General features: G+C 39.8%; 2 protein-coding genes across 2 annotated transcripts; both read left to right on the top strand.

Annotated features, from left to right (window-relative positions):
- Positions 1 to 277: 277 nt before the first annotated feature.
- h6pd (hexose-6-phosphate dehydrogenase (glucose 1-dehydrogenase)) lies at positions 278 to 9,494 on the top strand. Its single transcript, XM_080025802.1, has 5 exons — positions 278 to 331; positions 4,785 to 5,451; positions 5,538 to 5,655; positions 5,776 to 6,045; positions 6,165 to 9,494. Exons 2-5 carry the CDS (start codon positions 4,810 to 4,812, stop codon positions 7,508 to 7,510), a joined length of 2,376 nt encoding a protein of 791 aa, XP_079881928.1. The 5' UTR covers positions 278 to 331; positions 4,785 to 4,809; the 3' UTR covers positions 7,511 to 9,494.
- A 1,096-nt stretch (positions 9,495 to 10,590) lies between these two features.
- On the top strand, positions 10,591 to 12,237 carry rbp7b (retinol binding protein 7b, cellular). Its single transcript, XM_080026513.1, has 4 exons — positions 10,591 to 10,825; positions 11,016 to 11,194; positions 11,284 to 11,385; positions 12,136 to 12,237. The coding sequence occupies exons 1-4, from the start codon at positions 10,753 to 10,755 to the stop codon at positions 12,187 to 12,189; spliced, it is 408 nt and encodes a 135-aa protein (XP_079882639.1). The 5' UTR covers positions 10,591 to 10,752; the 3' UTR covers positions 12,190 to 12,237.
- The last annotated feature ends 32 nt before the right edge of the window (positions 12,238 to 12,269 follow it).

Here is a 12,269-nt window from a genome sequence, read left to right as displayed (position 1 = left end):
GACATATAATAGATAGATAGATAGATAGATAGATAGATAGATAGATAGATAGATAGATAGATAGATAGATAGATAGATAGATAGATAGATAGATAGATAGATAGATAGATAGATAGATAGATAGATAGATAGATAGATAGATAGATAGATAGATAGATAGATAGATAGATAGATAGATAGATAGATAGATAGATAGATAGATAGATAGATAGTACAGTATGAGTCTCTTTCTGCAGCAGCAGCAGAACCATGTCACGTGACTGTTGCAGGAAGCGTCTTCTGACTGGTGCAGCGAAGAAAGGCAGCGAGTCGCTCGTACGTAACGGGGCAGGTTCGTGTCCATTTAACTTTTCTACGGTCTGTCAGAGTCTGCCTTTACACCATCTTTGTTCTTAAGTCATAAACTGTGTTGGCGATTTTATGAAAGTTTTCCAGAGCTGTGTGTCCGTGGTGTAACGTTAGCGGAAGTGGACTTTGATAGTTTGGCAGCCAGCAGGTGGAATCGGTGGATTAGCGTGTCCTCCACCGTTTACCTGTTTTTCTTTCTTTTTTCTTTATATGATTTTTACCGGCGTGTGTGTGTGTGTTGTGGTAGGCCTATTGCGTTTTCTTACCATGGTTTTTATCCACACAAGCAACCGCCTAGGGAAATTGCTAGTAGCCTACTACAAGAAGGCGCAGGTAGCTACAGTAGCAATACATTAGCTAAACAAATAGTCCTTTTGACTCATGTTTTGAGATGAAATAATAACCAACGCTCTCCTCACCACGAGTCAAGTTTAAACTAGGCTATCATTGTTTCAGCTAGCTTTGGTTATTTCAAATCCTGAAAAGGGAAACAATTGCCCACATGTTTACTTTTGTGATGGTTAGAAGAATAGTTAGTAGTGGCTGACAGTGACGTTGACTGACTACAGGAGGTAGGCTAGGCTACGGTGAACATGGTGATGAACGATATAGCGCAACACGTGAACAACAGTCTCTAAACTTGATTTGTGTGTGTTTTAAAAGGAACTGGAGCAGACACACACACACACACACACACACACACGTTTAATCCGCTTCATTTATATCATACAAATTAGTACAGGGATGTAGGCTACTCAAAGCTGTTCAACTAGGCTATAGACCTGAATTATCCAAAGATAATTTGATCTCCTGAGAAGTAGCCTGGGCTATCTTAAAGGGGCCCTAACCACACAATTCAAATAAATATGAAATAGCCTGGTAATATAATCGCACTTGTTGAAAAGAGGAAACACAAAACATGCAGGGTTGAAAATTCTAGTGGTTTAAAGAAGATCAGATTAACTTGGAGGTCAGCCAATCAAGGTTTTCCATAACGGTTAAATTGTATCACAAGAATAAAACGGGTGGTTTTTGCCTCTACATGTTTTGCATAGTTGGTAGGAATCGTCATCCAGCTTAAAACTTTTTCCAATTAATTTGAAGATAAAGTTCCATCTACAGCTTCTTTGCATTTAGGAAGAATTTGACATTTGAGAAATGTTGTTCTATTGCAAATATTTCTTTTTTTTCATAGTTTTTTAGATGTAGTGGCATCCTCTTTAAACCCCAGTAGCCTACACTGTTTTTACCAAATATTGCCTCAAACAATTATTATCACTGCACTGAACTCCTGTGTTTGGCGTTTGCTCTGTCTGGGACACAAAACAGATGCGGCACCTAAGAGGAATGAGGTGTGTGGCCAGCCCCCATCCATGCAGATTGGTTCTGAGCTATACACGTTGCCTGCGTTCCAAAGCCGGGTTTTATCCAAATGTAGTGCAAACTTTATTAACAGTTTTTAGTAAATCTGCTGAAGAAAATGCTAATTGACCCATTACTGTGGACATAATAGTATCTTGTTCATTGTGATAAGCAGTAGGTGGTGCTACTGTTCCAGTCAGACCCCATTTAACCATTGTAGAATAAGAGGTTACAAAAAGATGACATTTAGAAAAATGCATTTGCACTCAGTTTTTATTTATGTATTTTTGTAAAAATTCAACATAAACAGTCAAACGTTCACACCTTTTTAACAACTAAATTAAAGAGATGTTGATGACCCTCCCTTAAAACGTTGGCTTGTTTTCATCATAGATCAGTGGTGTATGTCTGTGACTTTAATGTAATCAATCATTAACACAAAATGTACAGAATAAACTGAGGCTATAGGAAACAATATGATATTCAGTGTTATCAATTTTAATGTTGGCCACATACCTCTCCTCACCCTCTTATTCACTTGTTGAGTTTTACTGGACTGTTGAAAGTGAACCAAAGTTTATCTCAACTTGATTTGCATATAAGGTTTGAATTTGCAAAGTTGCTGTTTCGAGTAAAGTGAGTGCCAATATAAGTTGATGGCCTGAATGGGTATTTAAATTTGCCAACATATACAGTATATATGGGTTTCACAATTTTTTTTTTCATCATGTCACAACAATAATGCTTCCTCCCATTTTTTTCTGGGAATGTTAAAGGCCTGTGACTCTGTTCCACTCAAATAACAGTTTGTGAAAAATATAACAGATTTTCATGATTGACTATGGCAAATAAAAATGGCTGACAAAATGACTGTCTGTCAGTCATACATCTTATTTTCAGTAAGCTCTTCACAGCATTTAAAACTCCCAGATTGCTTGTGTTGTGATGATCTAAGGTAGGATTTATCATTCCAGGATAAGTGAAGGGGTCCTTTTTATGAAAAGTACGGTGTATCATTTGACCTGAGGGAAAATAATTGGGTTATTAGTCACAAAACGGAAAGTTGAATAGGTATCAGTTTCTTGTGATAGTGAGGGATTAGATAACCATCCCTGCAGTTCCATTATAACACCTGTGTCATTGACCTCAGACGAACTAGCTGTGAAAATGGCTGCCAAGAAGAAACCTGAGAGTATACAAATGCCAAATGCAGGGTTGCAGGTTATGAACAAAACTGCTCAGTCATTAGACAAGTCTTCAATCTACATATGGGCAATGTTCCATGGTTAATATGATCCTGCTTTTGTGGCCTAAAGAAGAGAAGATGGCCTTTGTTCTCACTGTATGGCAAATTTTCATGGAGATTAGAGTCTATTTGGAGCGTGAATGGGGGCGGAAGCGAAGATTTTCTGTGCTGATATGAAAACCGCTAGTGGCCTATCACATGTTGGATTCAAGCGAGAAAATTGTGGGGATAGGATGAGGTCAAATCCTGAAAGACTAATAAAAACTAAATATTTGGACCAAGGTAATCCTTAACAAAGTAAATCAGACCTAAACTTCAGCTGTTGTTGAAGCAGTCAGTACTTGTGAAGTGGCCTTTGCCGTTTACTTTGCTGTTGTGTAAACATGATTGCGTTATTCAGGGATTCCAGATGTTTCACTCAGTGATCAAATACGGTAAATGAGTTTCATGCTGTGGGTGATCTGTTCAACGGGGGCAATTTTCAGTCCCCTTACAGATGGGGAGGATCTTGAATGTTATTCCATTATTCAGGTTTATAGTATTTAGGCCTTTGCCATAACTATAATTAGCTCCCATTTTCTCATCGTTTTGCACACTGGCCAAAAAAGAAGAAAAGTTAGGCCTAATAAAATATTTATTATAAATGATAACTTCCCATGATACAAATACAATTCTGACTATATCATAATGCTGATTTACTATGAGTATTTTTTCTTTATTCATACACTTCGTCCTAGCTTCTGTGAGTATGACATGATTGAAGGACTGATCACAGGTTGTAAAAGATTATAGATCATTTTAAGCCATAGCTCACCAGTGTTTTTGCAATACTTTTTCAGATCCTTTAAGTCCCTTTTCTGTTTTCTTAAAATGCAATAGGAAGGAATAGATATGTTTTCCCCCCGCCCTTGCTGCTGGATTTTCATATGTTACAAAATAAAATATATAAATATTGTCCGTGAACAATCATCAATAAGTCAATTCACATCTTCCTAACACTCGCTCAACAGCACAACTGTTGTTCTAAGAGCCAATCATGCCCTGAGCAAAGGGCAAAGTCTACAGCCCCGCTCCACCACTATCCACGGATCATTACTCTCATGACGATAAAACGGCACCACTTTACTGCCTCTCAAGGGACTTTAAAAGAGCTGAAGGAAGAGACATTGCTAAGGAATTTTTTACTCCTCTGTTTTTATCTCTGGAGATTTCTGTATGTTTCAGAGTATTTGAAGGTTGTATTCAATATTACTTTAAATTCATGCATTTAAATGATTTGTGTTGGGGGAAAACACTTTAAAACATTTCTTTAGTTTTGTTCGTTGTTATGAAATGAAGAACAGCAGTATCTTTTGCACATTTAAAATGTTGACTAGAGTGGATTTTGGGGACAGAGGAATTTTCACGTTTAATTTTGTTTCCTTTATACACATATAGATCAAAAGATCTGCAACTATTTTGAAAATGGATTGAGATGATTAACTTTTCAAGCACTAAAGACACACATATTTGCTGGCTCTATCCTCATGTAATTGTCAGGTTCTCTTTGGGATATGTGATGGCAAACTAAATACATTTGAGTTGGGACTGCTGGTCCTGGTTTTGTCAGAGCAACAGTTCTGGGAATTCTAGTAGCCATTTTTCACTCTTCTCTAACATTTTTTCTAACAGACATAACAATAATCGGCAGATTTATCTAAAGTGAAAATTTCAACCCTAGTGTTATTTTCAGGCTTTGTTTAAATATTTAGCTATGAAATGTCTTAATTGCTCAGTGGTGCAAGATAATTAGCTTCATGTCATGTCTCTCCTTGCTGTGTTCATACAGGAGTTTGGACGGTTAGGAGCAGAGCATGTTTGTGAGCGTGTTCCTGCTTCTGGTCGCTCTGTGTGCCCAGGGAGGACATGGCGAGGAGAGAGAGGAGGCTAACAGGCGCGGCCATGTTTCCGTGGTGATAGTGGGAGGCACGGGGGACCTGGCAAAGAAGTACCTGTGGCAGGGCTTCTTCCAGCTGTATGTTAGCCAGGTCAGCAGTGGAAACACCTTCTCCTTCTACGGCGGAGGACTTTCCCCTGCTGACAAGGCCACGCCTGTCCTCTTTGAGATCCTGAAGGAGATGTCCTGCTCCAAGGATGTGTCAGAGGAGCGCTGTGCTCTGCTGAAAGAGCAGTACCTGAGGCTGGCACAGTATCGGCAGCTGAAGACCCTAGAGGACTACCAGGACCTGGACAAGCACATTGACACACAGCTTCAACAGGAGGGAATGACGGAGGCAGGGAGGCTCTTCTACCTCTCAGTGCCAGCCTTCGCATATGCAGATGTTGCTGATAAGATCAATAATAGTTGCAGGCCAACCGGTGAGTCCTGGTTGAGGGTGGTGCTAGAGAAACCTTTTGGACATGACTTCAGGAGCGCTCAGGTACTTGCTTCTCAGCTCGGCAACTCCTTGAAGGATGAAGAAATGTACAGAATCGACCATTACCTTGGGAAACAGGTAAGAAGATCATACACAGTATGTATCCTTTAACCATGACTATGTCACTGAGTTTCACGGTATGTTTTTTGTGCTTCTGTGCAAAGGTTGTTGCAAAGATACTTCCGTTCAGAATGGAGAACAAGAAGTTTCTGGATCCCATCTGGAACAAGCACCATATCGAGAGAGTGGAGATTGTAGTTAAAGAGACCCTGGATGTTAAAGGTGATTTAAAAATTGCATCAATACTGTTGTAATGAACTATTTTTAAATATAAAAAAGGAGCAAGATTTCATAAGAGGCCACTGTCTTTTCATGTTCTCCCTTGTCTTTTTTAACCTCAAGGCCGTATCACATTCTATGATCAATACGGGGTGATCAGAGATTTACTACAGAACCACCTGACTGAGGTCATGACCCTGTTAACCATGAGGGTTCCCATGAATCTGAGCAACAGTGATGAATTCCTCCAAAACAAACTTCAGCTATTCAGCTCCCTGCTGCCTGTAGGAAAGAATCAAGCTGTGGTGGGCCAGTACCAAGCATACAAAACAGAAGTCCAGCAGGAGCTGAATAAGACCAAAGATCACGTCAGTCTCACACCAACATATGCCAGTGAGTACTGACAGCTCTTCTTTTTAATGATTATGATGTAATTTGATGTATTCTTTTAATTTCTTTACATACACACAAATACATTTCTGATAATAAGGGATCCTGTTTGTGTATTTCAGCTGTATTGATCCACAGCCATGAGGCCCGGTACGAAGGTGTGCCAATTATTTTGACCTCAGGGAAGATGTTGGATGAACGGATGGGATTCGCACGCATACTTTTCAAGAATGACATCTTTTGTCTTCAGAACCACGACAGCATTCACTGTAAGCCCAAACAGATAGTTTTCCACTTTGGGCATGGCAGTCTTCAATATCCGGCAATTCTTGTGAGTAAGAATTTATTCAAACCAGTTTCAATGGACAGTGGGTGGAAGGAAGTGACTGAGCATACAGATGTCCAAGTTCTGGGTTTACCTATTTCAGACTACTATGTGCACACTCCAACAGAGCAGAAGGAAGCTTATTCAGAACTTATTTCTCAAATTTTTGCTGGACGCAAGAATAGTTTCATTAGGACTGAAAGCCTGCTGGCTTCCTGGGAATTCTGGACACCACTAGTCAATAGCCTCGCCAGCTCTTTTCCCCGCATCTACCCTGGGGGCGCTGACAATGGACACCTGCTGGACATCATTGTCAAAGGGAAAGAGATTTGCTACAACAGTGAGGTGGTGATAATCAGCAACGATCAGACTGGCGGCACGTCGGCAAGTGGCTTCCAAGTGATGCAGGGCAAATTTCGTAGCAGCGACATGGTGTCGGCCTGGGCTGAGGAGCTGGTGGAGAGGCTAGCTGCAGACATGCAGGAAGCAGCCGAGGCAGCGGTGCGCGAGGGCGGCGTTTTCCATCTGGCCCTCTCAGGTGGCTCCTCTCCCATTGCTCTGTTCCACAGGCTGGCTCTGCACCACTATTCTTTCCCCTGGAGGGACACCCATGTGTGGATGGTGGACGAGCGCTGCGTGCCATTGGCTGAAATGGAGTCTAACTTCCACAACCTACATGACAATCTTCTGCAACATGTGAGGATCCCGTACTACAACATCCATCCCATGCCAGTGCAGCTCAACCAGCGTCTGTGTGTGGAGGAGGACGGGGGAGCGCTGCTGTACGAGAAGGAGGTCAGCATGTTGGTGAATGACTCCAGCTTCCATTTTGTTCTGCTGGGAGTGGGCTACGACGGCCACACCGCCTCTCTGTTCCCTGGTAGTCAAGTGGACGACCATGGGGAGAGTCTGGTGGCCCTCACAGAGAGTCCTTCCAAGCCTCACCAGCGTATGAGCCTCACCTTCACGGCCATTAACCGAGCACGCACAGTCGCTCTTTTAGTGATGGGCAAAGGCAAGCACGAGATGATCACCCAGCTGAGCCGAGTGAAGGACACCCCTGTCAAATGGCCAGTGACTAAGGTGAAGCCTGCTGACGGAAGACTTGTTTGGTATATAGATTACGATGCACTTTTAGGATAGGGATTACAATCATAATTTTTCAATCAATGTGTTTGGAGCTTTTTGGTGGAAAAGAATGGAATAACCAGCTCATGAAGGACCGGTTTTACATGTTGTAGCTTATAAATGACAAATCACATGTACTGAACATTACTGCTGCATTTTTTTTTCAACTTTGCAATCAGGGTTATAATTGATTTCCTATCTTCCGGTCTGCCATTTGATAGATTTTGTCACAGTACCTGCAGAGACTTGAACTTTTTCTTATCAAAATAAGACTATATTATAGCTATCATAGTGTAGTTTAGCAGTGGAAAATCTATTACAGAAAGCTGTTTTCAAAACAATCCTTTGTTGATGGATTTGTGTTGATGGGAAAACATCATAGGAGACGTTGTAAGGGATATTGTTAAGCACATCTCTTACATTAAAAGGACTGCTGTTCATCCAACTTACCAGGCCCAGCTAGTAGATGTGGAGTTTTCCAACACATGAATACACCAGTACATGAAATGTGTAGTTACTGGGTAAAAACTGATTTGGTCCTTTTTATATTGAAAGTTCAAAGCTGGTCCAAATCTTTTTCTGTGTGTGTGTATTCTGTGAATAACAAGACTTTTTACAGTTTATTAAGCTTTATTTTGTCTTAAGATCGAAGAATTTATTTTTGACAAATATATGAAGTAAAGATGTTTGCAGTTTACAAAGTGCAGGCTATCTTGCACAGTATCTGGTGCAATCAATTGGTGCCGGAAACCAGTTTCAAAAAACACAAGGATTTATTTATTTGTAACCCAGGATGTTTGTGCAATCTCTCAGGTGGATTTGTGTGTTTTGCAGTTATCACCGTACTGTGTAATTTACATTTCTGTAGAGGGCCACTGACCCACAAAAAAAATGGAATGTGAATGGTATAATAAATGATATACAGTATTTGATTTGTTAATGATACAAATACAGACATTGGTGAATGAAATTAAAAACAGTTGGTGCTCCACTAATAAAAAGCACATTCCTTACCCATACACATTTACATTCCACTAAGATTAATGTGGTCTTCAGGTGATTTTCATACAAGAGCAACTACATGCCAAGTTTAGGTTATTAATATTCATTTTCCTTAAATTAAAGGGGAGTGTTGCGGAGTTTCAGCAATGTCATGCAGACTTTGTGTTGAATATAACCTGACTCCTACATGACGAAGGGTTTTGATTTTTCTTTTCTTATCTCAAATTTTTCAGATGTTTTAAAATGTGTCACATTAGGTGTGAATGTTACAAATTGATGTGTGGTGAACAGATACAACCTGAATAGTAATATTCAGTCTAGCTAAACAAATGTGGGGTCAGTTTAATAAAGTTACTTGACTTTGTTATATATATTCCAACGTGGATGTCTGAGTTTTATCAAAATAAAGCCTTTAATTGAATTGTTCCTGCTATGATCAGTTTAAGGAAGCTTTACTTTTCCAATGAGACAAATATTCCCAATAAGCACTGTAATTAAATTATTCTTATTCGTATAATTATACACTGAATCAACTGTGTGAAGTCCATATTTATTAGAAAACAACTGTAAACTGTCCAACAACAAATAAAGACCAAACAGCTTCAACAACCGAGACAAACATTTGTGATATTTTCCTGAAGTGAGCTTTAAAACGTGAGATGGATAAAGTCACTTTGCCCTTTTTTTTTTGTTCCCATGGTTTCGAGTTACGCTCTGCTGGTGGCATGGAAACGACATGAAATCTTAATATGTGGAGTATCAGATATCAGCGTGGGACAGCTGGACTGCTTTATTGCTCGTTGTTTCGTCTCGGGGCCGTCACATTCAGCCTGTTACTCAACCAGAGTCCTCCTCTGACCATGAAAAACCCTGAACAGACACGGGCAGGAGTTATCCCTTTGAACTTAAAAAAAAATAACTCTATGATGAATAACTCTATTTGTATATTCAAAAGGAACTTTACTTCACCTGTACTGAAAATGGATGTGACTGTCAAAATAAGGGACATGTAATAGAGCTCAGTGGTGGTTTTGGCCTGTGAATACACATTTAAAAACCCTTTTTAATGCTACAGTTTCTCTATAAATGCAATGTTAACATAACAGTGTTATTTTTTTCTTACACATGCTGCTGCTGTCAGAGTCAGGATGGCAGTGCATAGTCCGTGTCCACATGTCAGTAGCCCAAATACATGATAGGAGGCCCACAAGCTCTGAGGCACTGGGTCCATCATTGTGAATATCACTGAAATACCTTATCGAAAAGGCATGTCTTTATTAATCCCATTTCTGCCTGTTGTGAAAGCTTTACATCTGTATGTTACTGATTAAGCAAAACACTGTTCATGCATGAGTTATTGACATGATGGGACTAACCTGAGGCCATGAAGGACAAGGCCACGGAGGCCGACAGGTTGTTCAGTAGAGGCTGGCTGCAGTGTCTGGAGGATTTGGGCCTTTAAAGAAAAAAAAGAAAAGAAACAACCCCCATTGTTAAAGGCCACATTCCCTATTGCACAAATGGCTAGAGGCCATCGCCTGTGTCCTAGTTACCTTCCCATGACGTAGAGCTGAGGAACCACACAAAGTGCTGTGAACACTGCGTTCACGATCTGACTAGAAATGGAGCAAGAGTCAAATGTCAGTAGAAAAAAATAATTTTCTATCAAATGCAAGCAGAACACGACAGACATAGTTACTTTAATTACTTAGACTTACTTACAATTTTAACCTCTGATTCCTCGGGATCCATCTGCTGCTATGATAAGCCATGAAGATTAGCATGTAGAAAAACATTGAAGGCAGACGTACACTATAACACTATTCCTGATGGCCGATCGTGTTCAGCTGAAGAGCTGAACGTGGGCCAGAGGAAGGATTGTATTTCTGGCTGCACATGCCCAGAGGCTTGTGCTGCATATTGTATTCCCTCTGAGCCCAACATCTGCAACATACATGTAAACTTGAGGATTAGGTTGCTGGTGTTTTAAGCTGTTTAGCAGCAGGCTTATTTGGCATGCAGTGTACTCATGGAGGCCATTTCTCTTTTTTTAACAGGAACAGATAGCTTCCTATGTGTTAAAAGTCCTCCAGTGATCCTCCATTGTATGTGTCCAAAATAGCAACATCAGGCAACATCTCACCCCTGCTCCATATTGACTCACAATGAAACATCCCCCCCTCTTAACATAAAAATCTGATCTCTCCTGATACTTGTGCAGTTGAGTCTTTTTCATAGTCACACAAACATCCAAGATGCCTGTCGACTTCAGTGGGACATGGGACATTGTCAGCAATGACAATTGGGACAAATTCATGGTTTCTCTTGGTAAGTCTATTTTAAATGTGATTTGCCAAAATACTGATTTGTTTTGCTTATTGGGAAAAATTCTTGTATTTATAATTAACAGAGTAATTTATTTTTTGTGAATATGTATTTTTTGCAAAGAATATTAAACATGAATTTTCAAAAATTAAGTATTGCTATTTAAACAAATTCCTCTCAATTTGACATGTAGGCATCGATTTTGCAACACGCAAGATTGCTTCAATGTTGAAGCCCCAGAAAGTGATTAAGCAAGATGGAGACAGTTTCATAATCAAGACATACACTACGTTCAGAAACTACGACCTATCCTTCAAAACCGGAGAAGAGTTCAAAGAGGTGACTAAAGGATTGGACAACAGAACATGCCAGGTAAAATGTTTTAGTCAGAAATGCTACTGTGATCAAGATTATTTAAGTCACAATCCATTGCAAATTATTTATAATTTATCCTCTTTCAGTCTTTGGTGAACTGGGTTGGTGATAAGCTGGTGTGTGTCTCGAGAGGAGAGAAGAAGAACAGAGGGTGGACTCATTGGATTCAAGGAGAGGAGCTTCATCTGGTATGACAGTTTTTCGATCAAGGCTGCAATCTTGTCCTTTCAACCCATATTTCACACTTCAGAGAACCTAATTTAAAGTATTTTCAAGAAAAGAGTAATTATACACTAATGTAGCCTCTCTCAATATGAAGATTTGATATACGATTTGTTTTACATTTGCTACTGCAATAGGCCTATATATTTGCATTGTCCATTCTGAAATCTCCATGATGTAGGCTAATGAAACCCGTGGCACTCATGGTCAAATGTGCAAACTCAGGTTTGGTGGTTTCATTAAGTACAATATTTGTTCTTGCTTCCTTCTTTCCATTATCTCCCTGTTTTCTGCTTTGCTATCGTAGCTTAATCTGCAATACATGCATTGACTTAATAAGAAAATTACAATAATATAGCCTAACCTATGCACAGAATTCAGTTCAATTCATTTGGATTGCTTTCTTTATTTCACTATTGGACCTGTAAACCTTGAATAAAATAGGCCTACATATTGCACATTTAATTTTTCCTACATGCTTATTTCCAAAATTTAAATGACGGTCCCTTATTTGGAAACACCTTTACAAATCTAGGATAGCTAAAGACTTCCTGTTTGACTGTCCCTCATCTAAATAATCAAAATCGTGAAGTCATGTGATTTTAATCACAAGTCACCCCTGCTTGGATTTGACAACGTATCTTATTGTAGGCTTGTCGGAAAAAGAGATAAATGCTTAGCCTACAAAAGTGTTAATGTATCCTTTCTCTCTCCAGGAGCTGACTTGCGAGGATCAAGTCTGCAAGCAAATTTTTAAAAGGACCCAGTGATCTTGTCTTCAAACCCCATATTTCAGACTTCAGAGTATTACAAACTACAAACGTTGTAGTACGTCCTCCGGACCACACGG

The sequence above is a fragment of the Ammodytes marinus genome (genome assembly GCF_949987685.1).
Source record: "Ammodytes marinus genome assembly, chromosome: 4".
Classification (NCBI taxonomy): Eukaryota; Metazoa; Chordata; class Actinopteri; order Uranoscopiformes; family Ammodytidae; genus Ammodytes; species Ammodytes marinus.
This window is presented reverse-complemented; position numbering and strand designations above follow the sequence as displayed.